Consider the following 27,110-nt stretch of genomic DNA (forward strand, 5'->3'; position numbering starts at 1 on the left):
TAAACAGCCTTCTCCAAAGACCAGATCTTCGAGAAGCTGCCCGACGTCTCCTCTGTGCAGATATGATTGCAAACATTTTGCTAACGCAGCCACTGTATAGTTATGATTCTGATTAAAACAGTGTAACTGGGGGCTCTGAAAACACTGCTTGTGAATAATTTGTAAATATTGCAAACTTTCATCTGAATACATTAAGTTTTTAATAAATAGACTTCTGCACTTTGTTTCCAACCCCACTGTTATTGAACTGTAAAGTGAAAATATTGTATGTGATTTTGTTTTGCATTCAGTTTTCAGTTAAAGATATTTAACAAGCTGATATTTTATGAGTATTTAGTACAGGACCATACAGAAAGCGCACAAGTGGGACAGAGAGGAGGGGACTGCATCAGAAAGGACCTAGAGCTGGGACACTTTCAAGGATCACCCGAAGCACAACCACACTATATGCACAAGGCTGTTGGTTCTGACATTTTATCAGAATTTGAAGAAGCATTTAATATTTTAAGTTGAAATGTATTTCATTGAAGTTAGGGTTTTTCCTTTAAGGATTATAAATTTTATTTTTTATGTCTTAAAATATTTTATTTGGGTTGTTCTTCTATAATTAAAAAAAAAAACATTCATGCACAAACACTGTAAGATAAAGTCTGGGATTATATTCATCTGTTTTATACAGAATGTTTAAAAAATAAAACTTGTTTAAAAAAAACATTTAGCACATGGTAGTTTTCTGAAGTTGGTTGTAAAGCCATTACTGCCAGTGATTTAGAATTTTTTTTTTACCTTTATGAATGTATAGGGTTGATCTAAATGCAAATTATTTAACGTACAGTTGTGTATTCACCCATGTTCAAAGGTAATGTTAAGACAATTAGAAAAATCTAAACAAATCCAATGTTTACTGGATTATGGACGTCATGGATTTTGATTTACGGGTTAATCAATGTTAAAATGCTGGCTAGACCTGCTAAGAGAGGAACACGAACCAGCGCTCAGTGCAGTTTGGAGTCTGGCACTTTAACAAGCAGGGGATCAACAGGCTACATGATATGATGCACACCTTTTAAACACTATCTCACTTACTAGGGATGTTTTTTCGTTTTGGAAACAATACTCAAAACTGTGTCCAGTAATTTACTAATGCAGTAGTAAAAGGTATCGGTGTAAGTTGAATAAAAGGCTGAAGGTAGGATAATTGCTGAACATGAAATCTTAGCAATAAGCCTTAAATTAAACTATGATGAAGAGGTGCCATTTTTAATATGTTTAATGTTAGTAGAGATTAAATATCCAAAAAATTATAGGGTATCGGAGGTAAACATATCTTATTAATTCATTTGGCTAAAATGATCAGTGCTCAATTAGACTAGTCTGTTTTAGTTTACCCTTGATTAGGTGGAAACCGTTCAAACGTACTGGCTGCGGGGATCAGTGGGCGTGGCTCATTATACTATCAGCAAAACACCAAATGACGCCCGCTCTGTACAACCAAAATGGCGTTTTTTACGCTGCCATATGGCTGAAAAAAAAAGTGTCATGGACACTAAAAGGCGGTCAAATACGGCGTCACTGACATATTTTCGCACGTTTTTTACTGCGTTTGTAATCACAACGGCGTATTTTGCGGCGACAATTACGGTTTAAAACTGTAAACGCGATTAAGCTATAGCGTCTTGCCATACATGTTGTCTGTTCGCGTTTTTGCATTAATATGTAAATCACTCGCGCTAACGCTTCATTCTTGTTTGGTGTGAAAGCACCATCCTCTTCTCGCCGCTTCTGTCTCCAGTCCAGCGGGTGGCGCTAAAACACATTAGTTTGTTTGACAAACACCATTAGACCTCAGAAGAAGAGGATTAGTTTCACCGCGCTCTCTGTTGTTTTGTCGTGGTGCTAGTTTAATACAAACTGTTAGAAATATGTTGTTTCTGTAAGTGGAAAAAATACAGTTTTTGAATCAGGTCATTAAATACCTGAAATATTCTCATCATTACAGTCGTGTCTAAATTTTGAATCAAGCAGAAAATTCTGGAGGAATATCAGCTGAACTGAGATCTGCTGTGAATATGGAGTTTGTTAAAGAGGAGAGTGAGGAAAGCACGAGTGAAATAAAACAAGAGGAACCAGAAACCTGGAAAATACAACACAGGGAACCAGAAACCAGGAAAATAAAAGAAGAGGAACAAGAAACCTGGAAAATAAAAGAAGAGGAACCAGAAACCTGCAGAATAAAAGAAGAGGAACCAGAAATATTGAGAATAAAACACGAGGAGTCAGAAATCTGCAGAATAAAACACGAGGAACAAGGAGGTAGGTTTTTATTCTTCAAACAGTCATTAAAGACAAATGTAGTACATTCACATATCCTTTGTGTAAATATAAAACCATAACTAACATTACATTTTCTTAAATCCATGTTTCAAAGTTCTTATGGGAATGTGACTGAACTGACACTGAGGATACTTTTATTTTTGTGTTTTGTAATCATATAACTATCGAATAACTTTAAAGGTTATTTTCTCATTTTTTTAACTTTTTTTTGCACGCTCAGATTCCAGATATCTTGCAAATAGCTGTATCTCGGCCCAATACAGTCTCATCATAACAAACCATACATCAATGGAAAGATTATTTATTCCGCTTTCAGATAACGCACACATCTCACAACACATACAGCACACAGTGCATTGTCACAACATCGAAATAAACTTGTTCATTCTAATGTCTGATCTGTAATCACTGATTTCTGATGTGTAATTATTCAAGTTCAGTCAGATTTTATTTGTCTCGAGTGTTAATGTGTGTGTGTGTGTGTGCGTGTGTGTGTGTGTGTGTGAAAAATCAAGCCAGTGACCAAATTAAACATTGTTTCTCATAAAAGCATGAATATAATACATTATTTAAATTGTTATATTTAGGGCTGCAACTAAGAATTATTTTGGCAATCTATTAGTTGGCCGATTAAAATATATATATATATATATATATATTTCTTAAAGCTGAAAAAGAAGCCAAATTTTCTTTCTTTATTTTGACACACACTTTTTTTTTTAAATTCTGCCAAATGTCTTTCAAACAAACATGCCAATTTAACGCCATGAAAACATGCAGTGCGTAACAATTTATTAGACCACCTACCATAATAAAAAGAGAAAGTAAAATATTTTAGGAATCTGTAAATAAAACAGTTTAAATCTAAAAATGTTATTGTCGTTAATTGGGCAAATAACAAACTTAAACAAATAGTATTTATTCATGCGATAACAAAAATTGCCTCTTATACCTTTCATAATAGCTTGTGTTCTGACTGTCATTGTTTTTTCTGTACTCGATGGCGCCGCGCATGGCTGCTTCAGTGCTTGGCTCTCCAGTGTTTGTACTGTTTTTGTTCGTTTTTCCTGTTTTTTGTTTAACAAACACTATCAGTTTCACCAGGGATGAACTGCTGAACATTCGGCAGAACACACCACAAGATGTTTTTCCGTTAATTTTCAATTATTCAGACGTTTTACTGAACGTTGTTATCGGAGGAGCGGCGGCGCTGATCAAACGCTTCAGGACGCGCAGATGGGGGAAACGAGCGGGAGCGCTCGTCAGACTCAGGAAGCGCGGATTTCGAACGCCGTTGCCTAGCATCCATCTGGCAAATCTCCGCTCTCTACCCAACAAAACAGACGAACTCCTTCTGCTCTCTCGGACAAATAAGGATTTCTCTCACTCTGCTGCTCTGTGTTTCACGGAAACCTGGCTGAATGACGCCATACCGGACAGCGCGCTCCATCTGCCGGGCTTTCAGCTGTTCAGAGCGGATCGCGAATCAGAATCCACGGGGAAATCGCGCGGCGGCGGGACATGCTTTTACATCAATGAGCGGTGGTGTAGAGATGTAACTGTGTTAAAGAAGATGTGCTGTCCTGATCTAGAAATGCAGTTTGTCAACTGCAAGCCGTTCTGTTCGCCGCGGGAGTTTCACTCGTTCATTCTGGTTAGTGTTTACATCCATCCGCAAGCGCACGTGAGCTCAGCTTTACAGAAACTTGCTGATCAGATCACAGAGACAGAACAACAACACCCGGACTCTGTTTTAATCATTCTGGGGGACTTTAATAAAGCCAATCACTCCCGTGAACTGCCAAAATACAGACAGCATGTTACATGTCCCACCAGAGACAGTAATATATTGGATCACTGCTACACCACAATAAAGGACGCATATCACTCTGTTCCACGAGCAGCTTTGGGAAATTCTGATCACTGTCTGATTCATCTTATACCATCCTACAAACAGAAACTTAAATCTGCTAAACCTGTAGTAAGGACTGTGAAGAGATGGACCAGCGAAACGGAGCAGGATTTACAATCTTGTTTTGACCTCACTGATTGGAGTGTTTTTGAAGCTGCTACCACCGATCTGGACGAACTCACAGAGACTGTAACATCCTATATTAGTTTCTGTGAGGATGTTTGCATTCCTACCAGGACTTATTTAACATTCAACAACGATAAGCCATGGTTTACAGTAAAACTCAGACATCTTCGTCAGGCCAAAGAGGATGCCTACAGAAATGGGGACAGGGTCTTGTACAATCAGGCCAGGAACACACTGAACAAAGAGATCAAAGCGGCTAAAAAGAACTACGCTAAAAAGTTGGAAGACCAGTTTTCTTCCAACGACTCAACTTCAGTTTGGAGAGGACTGAGGGCCATCACAAACTTCAAGACACCATCCCCTTGCACTGAGGCTAATCAACGGCTTGCTAACGACCTGAATGAGTTTTATTGCAGATTTGAAATCCCCAACACCCATTCTGACCATCTCCCTGCACAACCATTAACACCTCCTGCAATCCCCCGTTCCACACCTACTGCTCTTCAAATCTGTGAAGATGATGTGCGCCAGGTCTTCAAGAAGAACAAAAGAAGAAAAGCACCACGCCCAGATGGTGTTACACCAGCCTGTCTGAAAATCTGTGCTGACCAGCTGGCCCCCATCTTTTCACAGATCTTCAACAGATCCCTGGAGTTGTGTGAAGTACCTTCCTGCTTCAAACGCTCCACCATCATCCCCATCCCAAAGAAACCCAAGATAACAGAACTTAACGACTACAGACCTGTGGCTCTAACGTCTGTCGTCATGAAGTCGTTTGAAAAACTGGTTCTGGGTTATCTGAAGGACATCACTGGACCCTTACTGGACCCCCTGCAGTTTGCTTACCGAGCAAACAGGTCCGTGGATGATGCAATCAACATAGGATTGCACTTCATCCTGCAACATCTGGACAAAACAGGGACTTATGTGAGGATCCTGTTTGTTGACTTTAGTTCGGCTTTCAACACCATCATCCCAACAACCCTCCAGACCAAACTGACCCAGCTCTCTGTTCCTAGCTCTATCTGTCGGTGGATCACCAGCTTTCTGACAGCTAGGCAACAGTTAGTGAGACTGGGGAAATTCACATCAAACAGCTGCTCCACCAACACTGGCGCCCCTCAGGGATGTGTTCTCTCCCCTCTGCTCTTCTCCCTTTACACCAACGACTGCACCTCTAAAGACCCCTCTGTCAAGCTCCTGAAGTTTGCAGATGACACTAAAGTCATCGGCCTCATTCAGGACGGTGATGAGTCTGCTTACAGACAAGAGGTTGAGCAGCTGGCTGTCTGGTGCAGTCTTAACAACCTGGAGCTGAACACGCTCAAAACAGTGGAGATGATCGTGGACTTCAGGAGAAACCCCCCTGCACTTTCCCCACTCACCATCATGAACAGCCCTGTGACTGCAGTGGAGTCATTCAGGTTCCTGGGCACCACTATCTCTCAGGACCTGAAGTGGGACAATCACATTGACTCCATTGTAAAAAAGGCCCAACAAAGGTTGTATTTCCTTCGCCAGCTGAGGAAGTTTAACTTGCCACAGGAGCTGCTGAAACAGTTCTACTCAGCCGTCATTGAGTCTGTACTGTGTACTTCTATAACTGTCTGGTTTGGCTCAGCAACAAAATCGGACATCAGAAGACTACAGAGAACTGTTCGGACTGCTGAAAGGATTATTGGTGCTCCCCTGCCCACCCTTCAAGAACTGTATACATCCAGAGTGAGGAAAAGGGCTCATAAAATCACTCTGGATCCCTCACATCCAAGTCACCCCATTTTTGAACTTTTGCCATCTGGCCGGCGTCTCAGAGCCGCAAATACCAGAACAGCAAGGCACAAAAACAGTTTCTTCCCCCAGGCAATCTACCTCATGAACAGTTAAATGTTCCCCACTTATGCTTATGCAAACAAAAGTGCAACATCCTTATATTTATTTGTTACCCCTCCATCCTAGTACATCCCTGCATCTTTTTCAATCCTATCCCATTATCATTTATAGCACAATTGTTTATACACTTATTTATTTGACTACCTTTTTTTTTTTTTTTGTCTGTGTGTTGGTGTCTCTGTGTACTGGAAGCTTATGTCACTAAAACAAATTCCTTGTATGCGCAAACATACTTGGCAATAAAGCTCTTTCTGATTCTGATTCTGATTGTTTAGGTATTTTTTGACTGTAATCGGGCATCTGGGAAGGGAAAAAAACACTATAAAGTGCTTGTCTAGGCTAATTTTTCCTGCCTTTCTTTCATAGACAACAGAAATAATTATAGCATTAGAAATAGCCTCCTATTGTAACTAAAGAGCTTACGCAAATTGGAGGACTAACCAATACAGAAAGCTAAAACGTGATTTTGGTCATCACCAGTAGGGCTGTGCAATATGGAAAAAAAAAACTATCACGATTTTTTTGATCAATTTTGCGATTTCGATTTTAATCAAGATTTTGACACACAAAGACATGCTTTACAGTCATAAATGCATTCAGTATAAATTTTAAACATATTTCCAAAAGAAAACCAATGAGAGCTTTATCTCTAGCTTACTGTAGCGATGCCTCAGGTGTTGTATGTTTTGCCCAATATATTTATTGCCCAAGGGTCACTGTACGCATCTGCAGTGCGTATACAGTAAGTTAGGCCTATGTGTAAGCGGTTCAAAAGCAGCAACAAGAGTGCATTATTGTAACGTAAAAGCACATTAAAATAATGCGCAAGCGCGAATCTATCCACTCGCACCAGTGATGCGCAGGTCAATGTATTAATAACCTGTACCCGACCAATGTTTTCAACTTACCCGCCCGCAACTCGGACCACAAAATATAACAATTAAATATTGTACCCGACCCGCATTTTTTTTAAAGCAGTAAATGCTCATCGTAGCGTCATTGGGCCATAGGAACGTAGGCAAAACTAACTAGGCAAAAAAAAAAAAAAAACCAACAAAACTTAATATATTATAATTTTGTCAAGAATTATAAAAATCGTTAGTACGCTCTTAATTTGTATCGATGGGGGATTGATAAAATCAGTTAAGCTTATAATGGCAACAGTCAATAAAGCCTTCCAGTCTTTTGTGCCAACATGTGCAATAGTGCAAATAACTGAGGTACTCTAGTTAAATAAATAAATGAAATGAAACAAATTAATATAAAAAATACAAAAATAAAACTGTTAAACTTCTCTGACATTTGATCTTTCACACAACATAAGACATGATTCGAACAAGTGCTACAGTGCTTTTGAGAGGTTTTTCTTTAAAAAAAAAAAAATCAACTGTTCAACATGTTCAGGAGAGAGGACACTGCAAGTTCAAAGATGCAGTGTCTCTGTACTAAACAACTTTAGCATGGGCCAGCTCTTGAGGGGTCTTGATAGTCTGGCTAGGGTCCACAGTGCAGAAGGTCCCGTCTCACCAAAGAGATCTTCCAAGGGTTTTGATTTCTTGAAAGGAGGAACATGTTCTAAAATAAAAATAAAAAAAAAAAAGCATGGCTTAGTAATGTCAGAGAAATATAATGTGTGCCTCTTACAGCTGTTACTTGATAAAATAAAATAACGTGTCATATTTTCAAGCTGTTAATGGCAAAAAATAATAGACTAATGTTTAACTACAACGTGCACATACCATTTTCAATGGTTTCAGCTTGAAGAACTGGCATCAATTCAGGGTTGCCATTATCATCATCATCATAAGTTTTGTCAGCAGATGAGTGAGCCGTTGCATGTGGATGAGAAACTGGAAGACTGCATCTCTTTCCTCTTCACTTAAAAAAGGCTGAATTTTAATAGGCCGCCTAATAAAACTACAAATAATAATTATAATTAATTTAATACAATAATAGGAGAATGATCCTAATTTTGTCTTAAATATTGACAGACACATCTGCTATCGTCTATCTCTGACTATCGTTGATACACAATACTATCGTTTGTCGACACATACCTACTAGGCATGGGCCGATTACCGGTTTCAAGGTATACCATGATTTGAAAATCTCATGGTTTCAAAAGCACTATTATTTTCCAACAGCTTTCAAAAGTATAATTAACCACAGATAAGCGCGGACGGATGAGCTTGACACATGCGCAATACCACGGGAAGTGCAGCTGTCCGCGAGCCCTCTTGATGAAATTAACGTAATGCTGACGGTGCACAGATCCTTAAAGGCCGTGTTGCAGGGTTAATTTTTCAATGAATTTGTGCAATTTGCTTGTTGGTAATAAACATTTAAATTGTTATCCATTATATTTTATGTTGTTGGGTATTATCCATAGGGGCTGTAGTACATTGGAACTTGGAGTACATCGATCTAGTACGAGTTGACGGGTGGTAAGTCACAGGTTTGACTTAGGGATGGGCGTTTTCCACAAATATCACATTCGAATATTTGAGCTCACAAAAAACTAATATTCGAATATTCGTTTATTTAAATAAAGTTTAATGAGACAGACGTTATTTTTCAGCAACACTTATTGTTTCCGTCATCTTTGAACAAGCTTACACACAATAAGCTTGAACCTTTAACAATGCGTGCAAACAAACAAAAGTACAGATTAAAAGCAAAAAATAAATAAAAAGGTAACAAATAAAAAAAACTTTTTGTTTTACATGTTCTTGTTAAGAAACACGAGCATGTAAACATGATCGGGGGAAAGTCGGCTTCTGTTAACAATAAGGCCGGTGTTGTACTGAAATCTGACTCCCTGGACAAATCGCACTCCCCTTCGCGTGCACGCGTGTCACACAGTTGAATGCAGCAGTTGCAGTTAAACCTTCAGCGGTTTATTATAAGCCTTTTATTGATAGTTTTTTTCCATAGTTGGCACCAAGAACGAACATAGAAGCGTTATGTGATTAACAAGCAGCTAACGGATGCAAAAACGCAGACTGGAGGTCGTCAACGGAATTAAACAGCAATTTCCAAAGTAGCCTAATGGCCGCAGAGAAAATGCGCTCTGACGGCACAGTCGTTGTCGGGACTCACAAATAACGGTGTGCTAACGGTGTGCTAAGCAAATAAGTTTTATGAAGCACTTTGTGTTCCTCATCTTGTGAAATACATGGCTCCAGCAAGAACTGTTCCCACTCGTCTCAGCTGGACTCTCTGTAATCATCGCTGAAGAACTGGCTCAGCCTTTTCCGACGAGTGGGCATTGCCACATCCTCTTCATCGTTGGTGACGGCGGCTGCATCCGCACCACTCGCATCAAGGAAAATGTTCTGATAATGTTCCAAAAAGGTTTCTTTCTTTCTTCCCTCATGTTTTCATAGAGAAACCTGAGATGTTTGAGCCGAGGTTCTAGGGCAGACACGAGAAGAGGAGTTTTCACTGCATTCTGCAAGTTAGCTGTGTTCATTCGTTGCTTGAGAGATGCCGCAACAATGTTCTTCAATTCTGTCGCTTTCTGTGATTCTCCACGGCATATTTGAAGTACTGTAGAAGACTGCAGTTCTTATTCATTTGTTAATTCTTTTTTGCTTGCATACATCCTCAAATATGCCGTGGAGTATCACAGAAAGCGACCAAATAGGTTTTATTGTGGACTTTTTTTTTTTTTCTTTTTTTTTTATGGCAAGCAAAAATATAGCGAAATTCGAATATTATTTTTATTTCTCAAATAATTAGAGCAGAACGAATCTTTGAATGTTTGACTATCCGTGCAAACCCCTAGTTTGACTGCCATTCCAGTGCACTTTCACGGGTTTAAGGTTGGAAAAACACAGGTTACGGTTTGCCTGGAACGCAGCATCATACTAGGCTGAGGCTAGCTTTCCTCCACTTCTCCCCAACGTGATGTCATCACCGAATTGCGTTAAAAAAAACTTTAATACCAAAAACGTAAAAAACTGGTCTTTAAGACCATTTTGAGACATTTTAAAAGTGATATATCTTGAGTGATTTATGTGCCCATTAATCGACAGTGGTGGTTAACCTGCAACATGGCCTTTAATGCGATCGGCAACTGGCTGTTTTTTGCCTTATTGCAACTGGGGTTATATATGAATTTGTTTCTGAGGAGAGCTGACTGTCTTCTGAAAAGTTTACGTGGTATTTTCTTTTCATCTCGTCTCTGTATAGTTCATGATGCAGTGTTTCAGCAGAGCTTTGTTTACAGCGGTAACCAAGTAAATACTGTATCTGGTGTTCCAGAGGTACCTCCTGCTGTCAGAGATTGAATAGGCATCTCATTCAGGGCTTCTTCTGTTTGTTTTGTTCAGGCATGTAGTATAATTTCAAAAAGCTAGTTTCAGCTGCACGTGCTGTGAACATGCATTGACACAAAAGTTTAGTAATTACACCATAAATGCATATACTGTATTTGCTGGACTATAAGTCGCACTTTTTTTCATAGTTTGGCTGGTCCTGTGACTTATAGTCAGGTGCGACTTATTTATCAAAATTAATTTGACATGAACCGAGAGAAATTAACCAAAATGAAACATTACCGTCTACAGCCGCCAGAGGGCGCTCTATGCTGCTCAGTGCTCCTGTAGTCTACACTGAACACAGAGCGGCTGTAGAAGGTACTGTTTTCTCTTGGTTCTTGGTTCTAAATAAATGCGACTTATAGGCCAGTGCGAATTGTTTTTTTCCTCATCGTGACGTATTTTTGGACTGATGCGACTTATAGTCCGAAAAATACGGTATTTATAGTCTACTATTACAGTTTGGCTAGGGTTAAAGGTAAAGAGCACTTTTAAATAAACATGACAGACAATTACAAATGAGGACAATGGAAGCAATCAAAATTAACAAAAGAATGATATAGAAGTGCTATAACAAGTCTCAGTTAGCTTGACAGTAGACATAGCAAGGGTGTTTTAAATAATATAATAAAATAAGAGAAAACAGATAGAATGGAAAAAGAATAGAGCAAGATAGTATGAGAGGTCTTTTTGAGAGGTATGAGAGGACCCTGATTCTGAAGGGGAATATCTGCATTCAGAAGATGACGGTTATACTGAAAGTGAAAGTGTAGCCCTACACAAAGCACAAACAGTGAATCCTTTGCCCAATGTAAATGGTCCTTTGCCCAATGTCAGTGGTGTGAACACTATTTCCCCGGGGTCAGAGTGTTCAGCGCGAAATTAGCAGGCGTGTTAGTGTTGCGAGGAACGAGGCAGGAGATTTTTACCACGCTAGACATGTAACTTTGTCTTCTGACCGTGTGCCTCTCCGCAATCGCGGAGACAAACCGGGTTTTTGGGTTGTCACTTTTGTGAAAAAAATCCTGTTTGATTTGAGTGACGATTATGCATGTCTAAAGTTTTATACAGCAAATAACACCAAATATAGGTAAATCAACGGACAACAGGCAGGAGGAATGTAAAGATTCAATATATTGGTAAAGACCAATATTTCTGATGATTTATTGGCGTGAAGTTACGTGCAAAATGACAAATAGGAGTGCAACATTTTCGAAAAACAATAAGCAGAGTGGACTGCCATAATGCAAAACATTTACTGCAGGCTTCAACATGGCTGTGTTTACGATTAAATTTCAACAACAACAACAAAAATCGCATAGGCGATTTTCTAAACCATTTTTCGAATATTCATCGAATTTAAAATAAAAATCCACATTCGAATGCGCATTTGAATTTTAGGTGTGCATTAAGGAAGCTGCTTTATGAGCCCCGGTGTTCCATTCCATCTTGCCGCACGCACAGCTGTATCTACACAACTATCTGCTGTCTCATCTTTCACCTTGTGTACGCGCACCGTCTGAGGTATTTCAGTGGCGCACGAGATGCGATGACGATGTATGTGCCATTGCATTATAAGGTTATGTTAGCCTATCCAGTTGAAGCCACTTAAAAAAAAAAAAAAAAAAAGAACATCAATGTGGAGAAGATCTTGTTTACATCAAAACGGAAACCAAGCCGTTCACACAGAATGCATATTTCGTGCATTTTCTAGAGGGACACCGTTGGACTCGCATCTCGCACAAGAGAGCCGTATGTTTAGAAAGACATGTAAAATGAATTTTAATAATTTAGTTTTCTAAAAATATCTCGAGACTTTATTATGGGTTTTTGTTCCCCATCCCACTGCATCTCTTGTTTTTAAATGAAAAAATGTATCCTGTCTAACTGGTTTTCCGCCCTTTTTATTTATTTAACAATGCATGCATACATGATGCTGTTTTGTTTATAGTTTAAGCAACTTAATTAATAATAATTGGTTCATAAACATTATTTTAAATATTATGTTTTTTCACAGTCATGTATTCTAATGCTTTGAATAAACATGCAGTAATATTTTGCTTGAACCTCAGAAGAGAAGCAAAAAGCTTTTCTTCACCCTAACTGAAATTATGCATTTAAAATTTGAATACAATTCGAATTTTGATCATATTTAAGTAAAAAATTGGTATTTAGTTTTTCAGCTATTTTGACAGCCCTAGGCGATTCTAGCCCGAATCTGTATCTGTAGGCATGAGACTGTCTGAATACCGGCAGAATTCTCATTTCTGTTGTAAAAAGAGAAACATTGTGCAGAAGTATTATTTGCTGTTGTGCGTGTTTGTACGAAGCTGCAGTTGCAGGATGGGAAAAGATCTGGGCACAGTTTTTCCAGAACTTCGTGCCAAGTTAAAGCGCTGTCGAGCTGTTTTAATGATTTTTTTTAGATGTATTATGGTGCCCGAACCCGTATGACTTTGAGCAGTGACCGCGAACATTTAGTTTACTGCAGCCACAGCCATCATTACCAAGCATGAACCGTTGACTCTGACAGTGAGTGAGAGTATGAGACGAAGCGAACGCACAGGCCACAGTGTGACATCCGTAAACACAGATGACCTCAAGGGTTTTTTTTTTTTTTTATTAAAGAAGATAGCCTTCATTTGTATGTAGGCCAAGGCAATTTATATATTTACAATACTTAAATATAATTAATACTATTTTATTGCATTTGTATTAGTTGTTTGAAGAGTGAAACAATGGTTGGGTGGTCTTAACGAAAATTTACAATCTGCAAGTCGGTCGGACTAAAAGCAAAAAAAAATAAAAAAAAAATAATTGAGTCTGTGGTAAATTGTCAGGGTCGGTCGGGTTACGGCAAACAAGAATATTTTTAAGAGTGTCCTGAGGTCATCTTAGCAAGTGACAGCATTCATCAATCAAGAATTGAACATCAACCAATCAAGGGGTGCGAGTCGAGCAGCACGGTGCATTGGCTCCGGTTCAGATATGACATCATTATCATTATCATCATTATCTTCTGCCATGAAAAGTAAATGCAGTCAAGTTTCTCCGGCCACACAAACGAATTCTAACTCTTTTGCTTCATGCAGTTTATTTTTAGTTCATCTCCATGAACCTCCATGACTTGCCCAACATATGGTCTGCCATCATACTCCACAATGACAAATTTTCCTTGTGTGCATCAATCTTCTTCCTCAAAGGAATCATTTGATTCAGTCTCCAAAGTATTTCCAAAATCCACCTTCTTTGATTTGTGGCAAGAACACACTTCAGGATATGAACAGAAACAACTTAAGTCTCTGTGCAGGATCACTCCTGGTGATGATGACAAGACTTGGTGTGTACCTAGATTCCCTGTAACTGGTTTGACAGATGGAGGTAGCAGTTTGTCGTAGGCCTCAATATCTGACTCTTCAATCCATTTGAATTTCTCGTCCCTATTTGAGAGGATAGAAACTCCTTGAAATCTATTGGAGATTGCAAATCACTGCCTCTCAGAACATACTTGTCTGCTGTTCTTTTGACTACCAACACCGTCTGGGGCTCCCTTGACATGTGACCTTTCTGAGAAATTCCAAGTTACATATTTAAACCTGATTGTGAAGGGAACTTGGCTTAACAGAAAGCTGTTGGTTTTGTTTCTGTATTGTGTTACGGGACCATCACTGATGACATGCAGTATGTCAATGGCTTGGCTACGTTCCAGCATCACATCTTCCAAAACAGGCACGATGTGTGCCCAAACAGCTCTCTCGTCATGCCTTAATAGCCGCGTGCCAGGGCCAGTCGCGTTTCCACTGTCACTTCCGGGGCTTGATCGTGCCTCCTCGGGACTTTCTCGGGGCCAACGGCCAAGGTTTTTTGGACTGACGAAAACCTTGGGCCAAAGCGGTCCAGCTGGGGCTAGAGGAGGGGTTATGAAAAAAAGGCGGAGTTTCTCCGTGTCTGGAGAGCATCAGCGCGGATCATTTCAGAAAGATAACAGCTATAGCACCAGCATTAAAGACTCAGATGAGTTCAAAAATCACTCTTACTCAGTAGCGAATGTTTGAAATAACTTGATCCGATGTAGATTATAATCACTAAACAAGACAGAAATCTTTATAAGCGATGTAAAAGATTATGCACGCTAAACATTAACGTTACCATAGTAAACATGGTAAATGCAACCAGGAGAGATCAGACATCAGCAGCTTATTCTTTATCACAATTGTGTATTTATTTAACATATTTTATCTGTCATAAGTCTCGTCTCGAAAGTTTAGCTCCACGTAGCAGATCATCAAAATATAATGATTTTTGTTCGGGAGCTTTTATGAAAATAGAGAGTGTCTGCACAGCAGATAATTTCATAAAGATAACAGCTTTAACGCCAGCTCAAAACTCAAATAAACAGAAACGGACTCGACTGAATAAGCAGGCTATTTTCATAAGTGCCAAAAATAAATGACCAAGATGGCGGCGCGAACACATCGCGAGGCTCAGCGTCTCTCCAGTTTTTGCAATTTTGCAGTTTTATTCCTGCTCATCTCGGGTCTGTTCGTACTGAACAGCTTTGCTTTAACATCATACACCCGACAGGAGCTTTTGGATATCGGTGAGGACTTTACCAGCAGTTTTATCACCAATCTTCGACTCATCCCTGAGATCGCTAGAACACCCGAAGCTTCGCACTCTACCCGGCCGGGCGGAAGTACTCGCAGGCGGCGTCGGGATCGTAAACAAAGGCGGGGGAAGCGCGGAGGTCTAAGAGCTAAGCTAAAGCTAACACCGCTCCGGCTCTCTTTACCCAGCATTTTTCTCGCTAATGTGCGGTCACTGGTGAACAAAATGGATGAGTTACGACTCCGCATCACCCACAGTAAGAAACTTCTGGACTGCAATGTCATGGTTTTCACAGAAACATGGCTACACAGCGACGTACCCAACAATGCCATTGAGCTAGCAGGACGCTACACGCTCCGGGCAGATAGAACGGCAGATGACTCAGGCAAGACAAGAGGTGGTGGATTGTGCATTTATGTCAACAAAGCTTGGTGTACGAACACTGTCATTGTTGGGAGACACTGCTCAGCTAACCTAGAGTTTCTCATGGTTAAATGTAGACCTTTTTATCTGCCACGGGAGTTCACTTCCACCATAATAACCGCAGTCTATATTCCACCGGATGCTAATGCCAAGCTTGCTTTGAACGAACTTCATGCAGCCATTAGTAAACAACAGACTGCTCACCCGGAGGCTGCTTTTATTGTCGCGGGTGATTTTAATCACTGCAAATTAAAAACAGTACTCCCCAAATTTCACCAGCATGTTTCCTGCCACACCAGAGGAGACAAAACTTTGGATCATGTTTATACAAACATTAATGGAGCTTACATCGCGAGCCCCCTCCCCCACCTCGGACAGTCTGATCACCTTTCTTTGTTTCTCACCCCTAAGTATTCACCCCTCATCAACCGTGTGAAGCCATCAGTGAGGACCATCAAAGTGTGGCCAACTGGAGCTGACTCTTTACTTCAAGACAGGTTTCAACACACTGACTGGAGTATGTTTGCTTCACAGGCTGCCTGTGGCTCTCACACGGACATTGATATCTACACCTCCTCTGTACTGGATCACATCAACTCCACCATTGACAGTGTAACAACAGAAAAACAGATAACAACATACCCTAATCAGAAGCCATGGATGAACAAGGAGGTGCGACTTCTGCTGAAAGCCTGCAACACCGCTTTCAGGTCAGACGACGCTCAGGCCTACAGTAAATCCAGGGCTAACCTGAAAAGGTGCATCAAAAAGGCAAAGTACTGCTACAAGTTGAAGGTAGAGGAACACTTTTCCAACTCTGACCCCCGACGCATGTGGCAGGGCATCCAGATTATCAGTGACTACAAGTCAAGCAACTCCACACCAACAGTCACGGACGTCTCCTTCCTTAACGAGCTAAATGACTTTTATGCTCGCTTCAACAGCGACAGCAAGGAGACGGCCACCAAAATCTCAGCCTCTTCAGACCACCAACCTCTCAAACTCACCTCCACAGATGTCCACACTGCACTGAGCCGGATCAACGCACGCAAGGCTGCTGGCCCGGATGGCATTCCTGGACGTGTGCTTAGGGCATGTGCAGAGCAGCTTGCAGGGGTCTTCACAGACATTTTCAACATGTCCCTCATCCAAGCAACTGTGCCTACATGTTTTAAGTCCACATCCATTGTGCCAGTACCAAAACACTCCTCCCCAACCTGCCTCAATGACTATCGCCCCGTAGCACTCACACCCATCATTATGAAGTGCTTCGAGCGACTGGTCCTTGCACATCTCAAAGACTGCCTCCCACCCACACTGGACCCACACCAATTTGCTTACCGCAGAAATAGGAGCACAGAGGATGCAGTATGCACAGTGCTGCACTCTGCACTCACACACCTGGACCATAACAACACGTATGTTAGGATGTTGTTTGTTGACTTCAGTTCAGCATTTAACACCGTCATTCCCTCCAAGCTGACCACAAAACTTGGAGACCTGGACATTAACAGCTCCCTCTGCAACTGGATTATGGACTTTCTGACCAACAGGCCTCAGCATGTTCGGTCAGGCCACACCCACTCCACCACCATCACACTTAACACTGGCGTACCACAGGGCTGTGTGCTGAGCCCATTCCTCTACTCCCTTTACACCCACGACTGCAAGCCTGTGCATGGATCCAACTCCATCATCAAGTTTGCAGACGACACCACGGTGATTGGCCTCATCAGTGACAACGATGAGACTGCCTACAGGGAAGAGATACAGCACCTGGCCACATGGTGCGCTGACAATAACCTGCTCCTTAACACCAATAAGACCAAGGAGCTCATTATGGACTTCAGGAAGAAGAAAGGAAGCACGCATGACCCCATCCACATTAACGGGATGGTTGTTGAACGTGTCTCCAGCTTCAAGTTCCTGGGAACCACCATCTCGGAGGAACTGTCCTGGGCCACAAACACCTCCAGCCTCGTCAAAAAGGCTCACCAGCGCCTTTTCTTCCTCAGGACACTGAAGAAGAACCAGTTGTCTTCAACCATCCTGGTGAACTTTTACCGGTGTGCGATCGAGAGCATCCTGACCAGTTGCATCACAGTCTGGTATGGGAACTGCTCAGTGGCTGACCGCAAGGCACTGCAGAGGGTGGTGAAAACTGCCCAGCGCATCACAGGGACACCGCTTCCTGCTCTTGAGGACATCCAGAAGAAACGCTGTCTACGTCGAGCTCGCAGCATTCTCAAGGACTCCTCTCACCCTGACCACGAACTGTTTAACCTCCTCCCCTCCGGAAGGCGTTTCAGGAGCCTCCGGACAAGGACCACAAGATTCAGGAACAGCTTTTTCCCTAAAGCTGTCTCCTTGCTGAACTCTGCCCTCTGACACACCTCAACTCCCCCCACACCACACATAGACTCCTCCCCCTCTTCAACACTCTGATTTATTTATTTACTCACAACAAGCAAAAAGTAACTTGTTATTACTTGCACTACTGCCTGTTCATCCAGGAACAATGTATAATCCATTTGCACATTGAAATATTTTTTTTCTATGCACTTTACTGTCCATTGCAATACTGTAAATTATGTTCATAGTTCTGCCTATAGTGTACATACACTTTTACATAGCCCATCTGTATAGTATGTTCATAGTACACCTATCTGTATATCGTGCTTATAGTATTTAATATCTGTAAATTATGTCCATAATACTTACCTGTATAGTTATTGTACATATTATAGACCTTTATTCTGTACTTACTGCTTATTGCACTTCTGGTTAGATGCTAACTGCATTTCGTTGCCTTGTACCTACATGTGCAGTGACAATAAAGTTGAATCTAATCTAATCTAAATAAATAAATTAAATAAATAAATAAAATAGAAATAAGTGTATTTATGTATGATAAACTTTGAGTCCTGATGAATTAAATCATTATGATCAATGTATCACTTATTCTATAGTTAAAACATTGTTGCTTTCGAATTTGAATAATTAACAAAGCATGCAATCAAACGTCCACTTTTATCATGTTCCTGTGTGATCGCGCATGTTCCAGTAATTTATTTTTTATTAGTTTTCTGATAACTTATCTTTGTTGGTGAAATGATGAGGTTGCGTGACGTTGTTTCTGAGAGGTGTGTAAAGGGCGTGTTTTAGTGACGCGCAGTGGAGCTTCTGGCTTGACAGTGGAAACCCTGCATTATTCTGGCCTTGGTGCTACTGGCCCAAGGCTATTAGCCCGGCCCGGCCCGTTTTAAGCCCTGGCTCACACTGGCCCGACAATGGAAATGCGGCTAACGTGATGGTGACCAAGTTGTATACCTCTGGGTTCCTTTTGAGGTGTAAGCTGGAGCTGTAATCGGGCCTTAAAAGTTAGGCCCGATAGGACCCGAGCCTAACTAACGTAGACTATAGGCCACTTGGAAGTTGGAATAAAGAAATAAAATAAGTCCTCTGTAACATCGTAACATCTCAGCACTCTAAATAGGCATAGGCTCACTTAACCTATAAATAGACCAACACACAAATAAAAATAACGAAATTAAGATAAAGGCTCCGCCGGATTTGCTTCGCCACTAGCAGCTGGCATTTAATAAAAGAATGCCAACATTAGCATAAATACTCTGTCCACATTATGCATTTAAGACTCAATTCATATTTAGTTATCATTTGAAAAACCTTTACTCACAGAGATTTGGCTATACCAGCATGTTTTTGTGGAGGAAATATTGAATCCACTGTAGATGTCTTCAGCGCGTTCATGCGCTCACTGATGGTGCATCATTATTCACTCATTATTCTCATTATAAACATGGTCAAAACTTTTCCACAACTCAGACTTTGCTTTAGTTGCTGGTGCAACCAAAACGTAATCGCCAGAGGCAAGCCTCCGTTACACCTACTCAGCATCCATTTTCGCATCTTTCTCGCACTAATTGAAACGCATCACATGACCGTTCGTTTACCTCGCAAACCGGAGCGCAAGGCCGAGCCCGACCCGAGCCCGCGTAAGATGATAAGCCCGAATCCTACCGAACCCATCGGGTCCCATCGGGTTCGGGCAAAGATCTTCAGCTCTAGTGTAAGCAACTGCAGTATGCAGTGTGACTAGCTTTCGGCTTCCTGCGAAGTGATGAGGCTGGATTTCTGAATTCATCTTGCAACCGTAATTGTCTGAAAAGTCTACGTGCAACACAATTTCATTAAAATCTAATTCTATGCACGTCCTATGATAAATCAGATAACTGAGATACATATCAGACGTAACATAACAACTTATATCAGCACAATAGGATGCTAAGTTATGCGTTAGACAGAGAGAGAGAGAGAGCGCGCGAGCTCCCGCTGATGCGTTTTCATGACCGCGCGCTGAAAGATGGGCAAGGACAGATTTTACTATAGATTCCTATAAAGTTCTCATTATAAATGTATGGCAGATTTATGCTATATTTTCATCTACGTTATTAAGTGTAATAGTTGTTATAAAGCTGTATTTTTAAGTTAAGTTTTATTTTCCATAAACCACCTGCGCGTTTTCGAAGCCATATGAATTGAATTATGCCCACAAATATGACGGAAAAAAAAGCTCGGCTGCATTATTATAACATCATTAATAAGAAATTAACAATAATAATAGAAAAATAAAACATTTAAGAGCAATATCATTATCCGGCATTGCTTATATGAGCATGAAACGAATCTCTGATATGCAGCTATTTCAGCATAATTGTTCATGTTAATTACTCAGATATAGACTAGCTCTTGCAACTTTTATCTGAAAAAAAAAAAAAAATCGCCGATGCAGATGTGAACTTGACCGAAAGTGTAACTCGGATTGCGCTTTACAAACATGAAAGTACAATAAATTCACATTAGTGTCACTATCGTTATTTCTTATGTAGTATTATAATATTTAATTAATATTTTGTATTCAATTTGCACTTTCTGATCAACCAAAATATTATTTAACAGCATGGAAATCACTGATTATTGCTAAATAATTGAATAAGATTTAAAATATATTTAAGATAAAAACTATTACAAACAAATAATTTTCGTCATCTCTACGAATATGTTTAATAGGCTACAAATATATCCAGTGCATTTTTATTTTATAAAGACCATTTCATTATTTGTCTGTGTTTTAAAAATTAACACACAAAGATACTTTTTCTTTTTTTGCTACTTTATTCAACTGCATTTTTTTTTTTAACAAAACATTGTCTTCCAGTATAACTTTAGCAGCATATTTGATCCAGCGGTGAAATGTAGTTTTTAAAAGATAAGAAAAAAGTTCACCAAACAACTATTCTAAGGTATAAAACAGAGACCAATAGCCTAGATATTTTAACTATGGCTAAAACTCAAAACTAAAATAATAATTATATAAAAAAAATTGATATTATATTTACCACGACCAGTGAAACATTCAAATGTCTATTCAAAAAGATAAGGTGGTCTACGTGCTCAGATGAGAGCCGAGTGCGCAGCCTGTTCACATTTAGCGAAATAAATTCGCTCTGCTGGAACAGATGTTGCAGGAACAGCCAGACACCACTTCACAAGTAAACCTTCTCTGTCCCTGAAACTAATGGGAAGCAAATCTTTCACCACCATTTCAGCGAACAGCTTTGTGGTCTTCTCAGTTCTGCCTGCGTTGCATTTAAGTCTTACGGCAAGTGATTCAATGCTCGTCTGGGTTCCGCTCTGTTATCGCCAAATATTTTATGTAAACATTTTAGATGATAGTGGATTATATTTGTTGTAGATGTGTGTGACAGCTTGGCGCTGCACAGCTTACCCTGAACTGTATTTTCATCGTTCTTCTCAAAGGGAAGCCAGCCATCACTATGTGACTTTGAGGCCATGATTATCTGTCTTCTAACGTCTTTTGAGGTATCAAGTGGGAAGCTAACCAATCAGAGATCAGGGAGCCGCCCAACGTGCTGCCATAATCAATAATAAAAAAATAATAATAATTTCGATCATCGTTCATGTGATCGATCATCGCTGTCGCGGTCGAGTACTCGATCACTGTTGCACATCCCTAGTAGTGGACGTAGAGGATTATAATGTAAAAGGAGCTCATTCAAATACTGAGGTGCTAAACCATTCAGGGCTTTATAAGTAATAAGCAATATTTTAAAATCTATACGATGTTTGATAGGGAGCCAGAGAAGCATTGACAGGACCAGGCTAATATGGTCACACTTCCTGGTTCTTGCTGCTGCATTTTGGACTAGCTGTAGTTTGTTTACTAAGCGTGCAGAACAACCACCCAATAAAGCATTACAATAATCTAACTTTGAGGTCATAAATGCATGGATTAACATTTCTGCATTTGACATTGAGAGCATAGGCCGTAATTTAGATATATTTTTGAGATAGAAAAATGCATTTTCACAAATGCTAGAAACGTGGCTTTCCAAGGAAAGATTGCGATCAAATAGCACACCTAGGTTCCTAACTGATGACGAAGAATTGACAGAGAAACCATCAAGTCTTAGACAGTGTTCTAGGTTATTACAAGCAGAGTTTTTAGGTCCTATAATTAACACCTCTGTCTTTTCAGAATTTAGCAGTAAGAAATACTGTCATCTGTCACTGTCATCCAGTTTTTTTATATTGACTATGTATTCCATTAGTTTTTCAAATTGGTGTGTTTCACTGGGCCGCGAAGAAATATAGAGCAGAGTATCATCAGCATAACAGTGAAAGCTAACACCATGTTTCCTGATGATATCTCCCAAGGGTAACATATAAAGCGTGAAGAGTAGCGGCCCTAGTACTGAGCCTTGAGGTACTCCATACTGCACTTGTGATCGATATGATACAACTTCATTCATTGCTACGAACTGATGGCCGGTCATATAAGTACGATTTAAACCATGCTAATGCACTTCCACTGATGAAAACAAAGTGTTGAGGTCAATTGGGAAAAAGTGACTGCATGTGGAACAGAACGCGGAATGTGAAGTGTACCCGGGGTGTGCCTCAAAGCTGTCTTCTTAAAGGACACCTACAATTTGAATGTAACATTTTTGCATTCAAATGTGGATTTTTTTTTTATTCTATGAATATTCGAAATTCTATTTTTTTTTTTTTTTTTTACAGCCCTAGTGCGAACATGGTAGCTTGATATAATAATACACATTCGATCATCTAATCGGTTGAATGTCCAAACCATAAAACAAATAGAACTGACAAAGTTTAGTGAAGATGCAAGGCCATCAGTATGTGTTGAACCGGCGTTCACATTCGTGTTTTGCTTTTATGCCACTGACTGGAAAGAGCAGAGTCATGTGGCTACACACGCGGTAGTATGCTTTTACATGCGGATGCGTCCGGAGTGTGTATGATACCGTTGAGTCTTGCTAAACTCAGCGCTGCTTTTTTATTTTCATTAGATAATCAATAACAACAAGCAGTTTAAGTGTGAGAGTAAACATTGTGCTGGGATGAATGTCGGGTCCTATGGTTTCCCGCAATGCAGAAAACGTGAACTGAATCACGGAATCCATTCATAAAAACCAAATTCACAGTTTAGCGCTCTTGACTTCATGAGAATCTGACCGTTTGATTTGAGCAAAAGCTGTAAAGGTAATCACGTAAACCCATCAAAATAAAAGTCCGATTTTGAAGTCTATTGTTCAGTAGAATGTACATAGCCTACTACTACTACTGCTACTAAAATGAAACAAACATTATTCTTTTAAGGAAGAATCACACAAAATATCTTCCATGTTTTCATTTCAAAAGTAAATCCCCTTTGTTTGCCAAAAAAGAATGTTTACTTAATTTTCAGTAATTTAAAAGACAAATAAAATTAATGTTTCATGCCTTGATTTGAAAACAATAAAAATCCAAATACACAGAATTTTTGAGGGGAAAACCATTAGGCTTCTTTAAGAAACAAATTAAGTTGTTTTATGCATTCAAATAATTAAACATGCTATAACAGAATTTGGTAACAAAAACAAAATATGGTAAGAAAAAAATAAAACCTTTCATTTCAATCATGTAATTTTTGTTAACTAATTAGACTTGCATTATGATTAATAAACTTTAATTTAACAATTAAAAAGGAGTGGAGTAAAACAAAACAAAAATAACAGAATCCAGGAAAAATAAATAATGGAAAATCATTTTTGTAAATAAAGCACTATTTAATTTTTTTTTTTTTTTTTTAGTATCCATTTTAAAAACTATCGGTTAATTAATCGGTATCGGCCAGTGTGGTCACAGTAAATACCTGTGTCTATAGTCCTGGATATGTTGGCTGTCGCAGTATATTCATTCCATGGATAGAATATGGGTACTGCAGCATAATACAAAAATATTTCTTCAAAAGCAGATTGTGGAGACATTTTTATCATCCACGATCAAAAATATTCATAATGCACACCCCTTCTCTCTGAAGAAATCGTGGGCAGGGGCTCAAAATGCGTAGCAAATTTTGCTTTCGACCGTTGGACTTTTTTCCTCTTTAAGATTAAAATACTTCCAAACCGCTAACATGGCTATTCTGTAAGTTAGCGATCTCTCATACTCATGTCACTATAATTGGCTACTACTGTTATCACGTGACAAGCTGCGTTTGACTGGATATCGCAACAACGGAAATGCTAATATTCACGCTTTTAGGCAATGGTTTAAGCTAGATTTTCCCATTGTTTGTGTTGGATTGTTATCAGACTTATGTATTGGATCATGTTTTTTTTCTTCCCTCTGAACCACGATCTAGCGTTCTGGGCAAAAATCTCCATAATACCGATGTCGTGGATCGGATCGGGACATACCTAATTGTTATCACGGGCACTTTCAAATTATTCAGAAATTTGAAATGCATTTTAAGAATTCTATTTCCAACTACTGTTCAAAATTCACAACACTGCTGTATGCTGCTTGAAAGAGCATGTGTGCTCTGATGCAAACAAGCATGCATGAGAAGCACATGGGGAACACATGAGAGAAAGAAAACACATTCACTCTCTGACAACAGATGGCGATAAACTACAGAAAATGCAGCCCTTACCCTGGAATCCCATAAATAAAGCAGCTGTGCTACTTTCTATAACTTATTTAAATAATTTTAAATACCCATTCAGATTTGTGTATTTGCTATGGTGTTTATCACAGAGCCAAATACTATATTTAGACTAGGCTACTTATTTACAATCTTTTTTTTCCATTTTAATCTGGACTACAACATGCCCTAGAATATTGTTTTAAATGTTTTGATTCTTAATTTTTCATTGACACTTTACATTAGGGCTTCATTAGTTATTCATTAGTTAGCACAAACGACCAAAGAAAAATTAATCTGAACATTAATTAATCTTATTTATTCCAATTATTTAATATCACATTGGTAAAATTGAATGTTGCAACTGTTTTATTTAATGAGCTAACATGAACTAAGACTTTAACAAAGATGAATAACTTCGCAAATGTAGCAGTTGTTCATTGTGAATGTTAATGCATCAACTAATGTTAACTAATGAGGTCTTATTGTAAAGTGCTACCTATGGGTCTTTATAGTTCTTTTGCACTTTATATATTGTGATTAAATCTCAAAAAAAAAAAAGTTAATTGTGTATTTACAGACGTTAAACATTGAATGGGGTCACTTTTATGTTCACTTTTCTCAGCTTTTAATAAATTAACATAAATAATTTTTACTTTTATTTCAGAGTTCATTGAAGAGAAAGGGGCGAATGAAGAATCAAGTGAAGTTGAGGAGAAAAAGCATATTAAAACTGGAGGAAAATCTTTGAGTTGCACTCAAACCATACAGAAAGAAATAAAGAAAAAAAGAGTCAAGAAATCATTCACCTGCACTCAGTGTGGAAAGAGTTTCACACACAAAGCAAGTTATGGGCGTCACATGAGAATTCATATTGTAGAGAAACCTTTCACTTGTGATCAGTGCGGGAAGAGTTTCAAACAATCAGCAAACCTTAAGAGACACATGAAGATCCACACTGGAGAGAAACCGTACACATGTGATCAATGTGGTGAAATGTTTTTATGGGCTTCACTTCTTAAGAAACACTATGAATTTCATTCAAAGGAGAAACCACATTCATGTAATTTGTGTGGTAAGAGTTTATTGAATCTACTAAGTTTGAAGGTACATCAGAAAATACATACTAGTGTGAGAGAGTACATGTGCTTTGAGTGTAAAAAGACTTTTAGTTCAGTGAGCAATTTAAAACAGCACGAGAGGATCCACACTGGAGAGAAACCTTATAAGTGTTCACACTGTGACAAGAGATTCAATTATTTACCATATCTGAAAACACATGAGAGGATCCACACTGGAGAGAAACCGTATAAATGTTCACACTGTGACAAGAGATTCAGTGGGATAACAAACCTGAAATCACATGAAAGGATCCATAATGGAGAGAAGCCTTATACGTGTTCACACTGTGACAAGAGATTGAATTGTTTACAAAATCTGAAAAAACATGAGAGGATCCACACTGGAGAGAAACCATATAAATGTTCACACTGTGACAAGAGATTCAGTGGGATAACAAACCTGAAATCACATGAAAGGATCCATAATGGAGAGAAGCCTTATACGTGTTCACACTGTGGCCAGAGATTCAGTCATTCAGCAAGTCTGAAAATACATGTGAGGATTCACACCGGAGAGAAACCTTATACGTGTTCACACTGTGGCCAGAGATTCAGTCATTCAGGAAATCTGAAAGCACACGAGAGGATCCACACTGGAGAGAAACCTTATAAGTGTTCACAGTGTGACAAGAGATTTCATCAGTTGGGAAGTCTGAAAACACATGAGAGGATCCACTCTGGAGAGAAACCTTATAAATGTTCACACTGTGACAAGAGATTCATTGTTTCATCACATCTGAAAACACATGAGAGGACCCACACTAGAGAGAAACCTTACAAGTGTACACACTGTGTTAAGAGATATAGTAAGTTATCAAGTCTGAAAAGACATGAGAGGATCCACACTGGAGAGAAACCGTATTAATGCACTGTACGTGGGAAGTGTTTCATTCAGTCATCTGTTATACACAGTTATACAAAAAACAATAACAGTAAGGTCCTGTACACATGGAGACATGTTTAGCTGTATATGTAAATATTTTGTATGGTATATGTGTTTCGTCTAGGCGGATCCGGCATTTTGGGAGAGTGAAATCACTATATATTTTTTTTAAACCGGGTCCCAGAGTGGCTGAATCTAAAAATTACACCTTTGCATTTTCATGTGTACAGGCAATCCGTATATTTTGTGAAACAATGATGTCATGGAAGGTCATGGAAGATCATGTGACCCTTCGGCAGCAATGCACACATAGTCCTTCGGTGTGCTCACTTTGTCAGAAATTATATATATCTCAGTGTTGTAGTCGAGTCACCAACTGTCGAGTCTCGAGTCCCAGTGTTTGAGTCCGAGTCGAGTCTCGAGTCCCGTATTGGAAATTTTTTTTTGAGGAAACAAT

At 39.4% G+C, this 27,110-nt stretch overlaps 1 protein-coding gene across 1 annotated transcript; it reads left to right on the forward strand.

Annotated features, from left to right (window-relative positions):
• Window positions 1-1,843: 1,843 nt before the first annotated feature.
• On the forward strand, window positions 1,844-27,110 carry LOC113096004 (zinc finger protein 501-like). The gene is made up of 2 exons (XM_026261379.1): window positions 1,844-2,313; window positions 25,317-27,110. The coding sequence occupies exons 1-2, from the start codon at window positions 2,070-2,072 to the stop codon at window positions 26,633-26,635; spliced, it is 1,563 nt and encodes a 520-aa protein (XP_026117164.1). The 5' UTR covers window positions 1,844-2,069; the 3' UTR covers window positions 26,636-27,110.

Source organism: Carassius auratus, unplaced genomic scaffold (genome assembly GCF_003368295.1).
Source record: "Carassius auratus strain Wakin unplaced genomic scaffold, ASM336829v1 scaf_tig00215842, whole genome shotgun sequence".
In the NCBI taxonomy this organism is placed as follows: domain Eukaryota; kingdom Metazoa; phylum Chordata; class Actinopteri; order Cypriniformes; family Cyprinidae; genus Carassius; species Carassius auratus.

Excerpts from the sequence above, each read along its gene's own strand:
- LOC113096004 (XM_026261379.1), top strand. The coding sequence starts at position 2,070 with ATGGAGTTTGTTAAAGAGGAGAGTGAGGAAAGCACGAGTGAAATAAAA. Across the intron at positions 2,314-25,316 it reads AAAACACGAGGAACAAGGAG|AGTTCATTGAAGAGAAAGGG; the intron begins GTAGGTTTTTAT and ends CTTTTATTTCAG.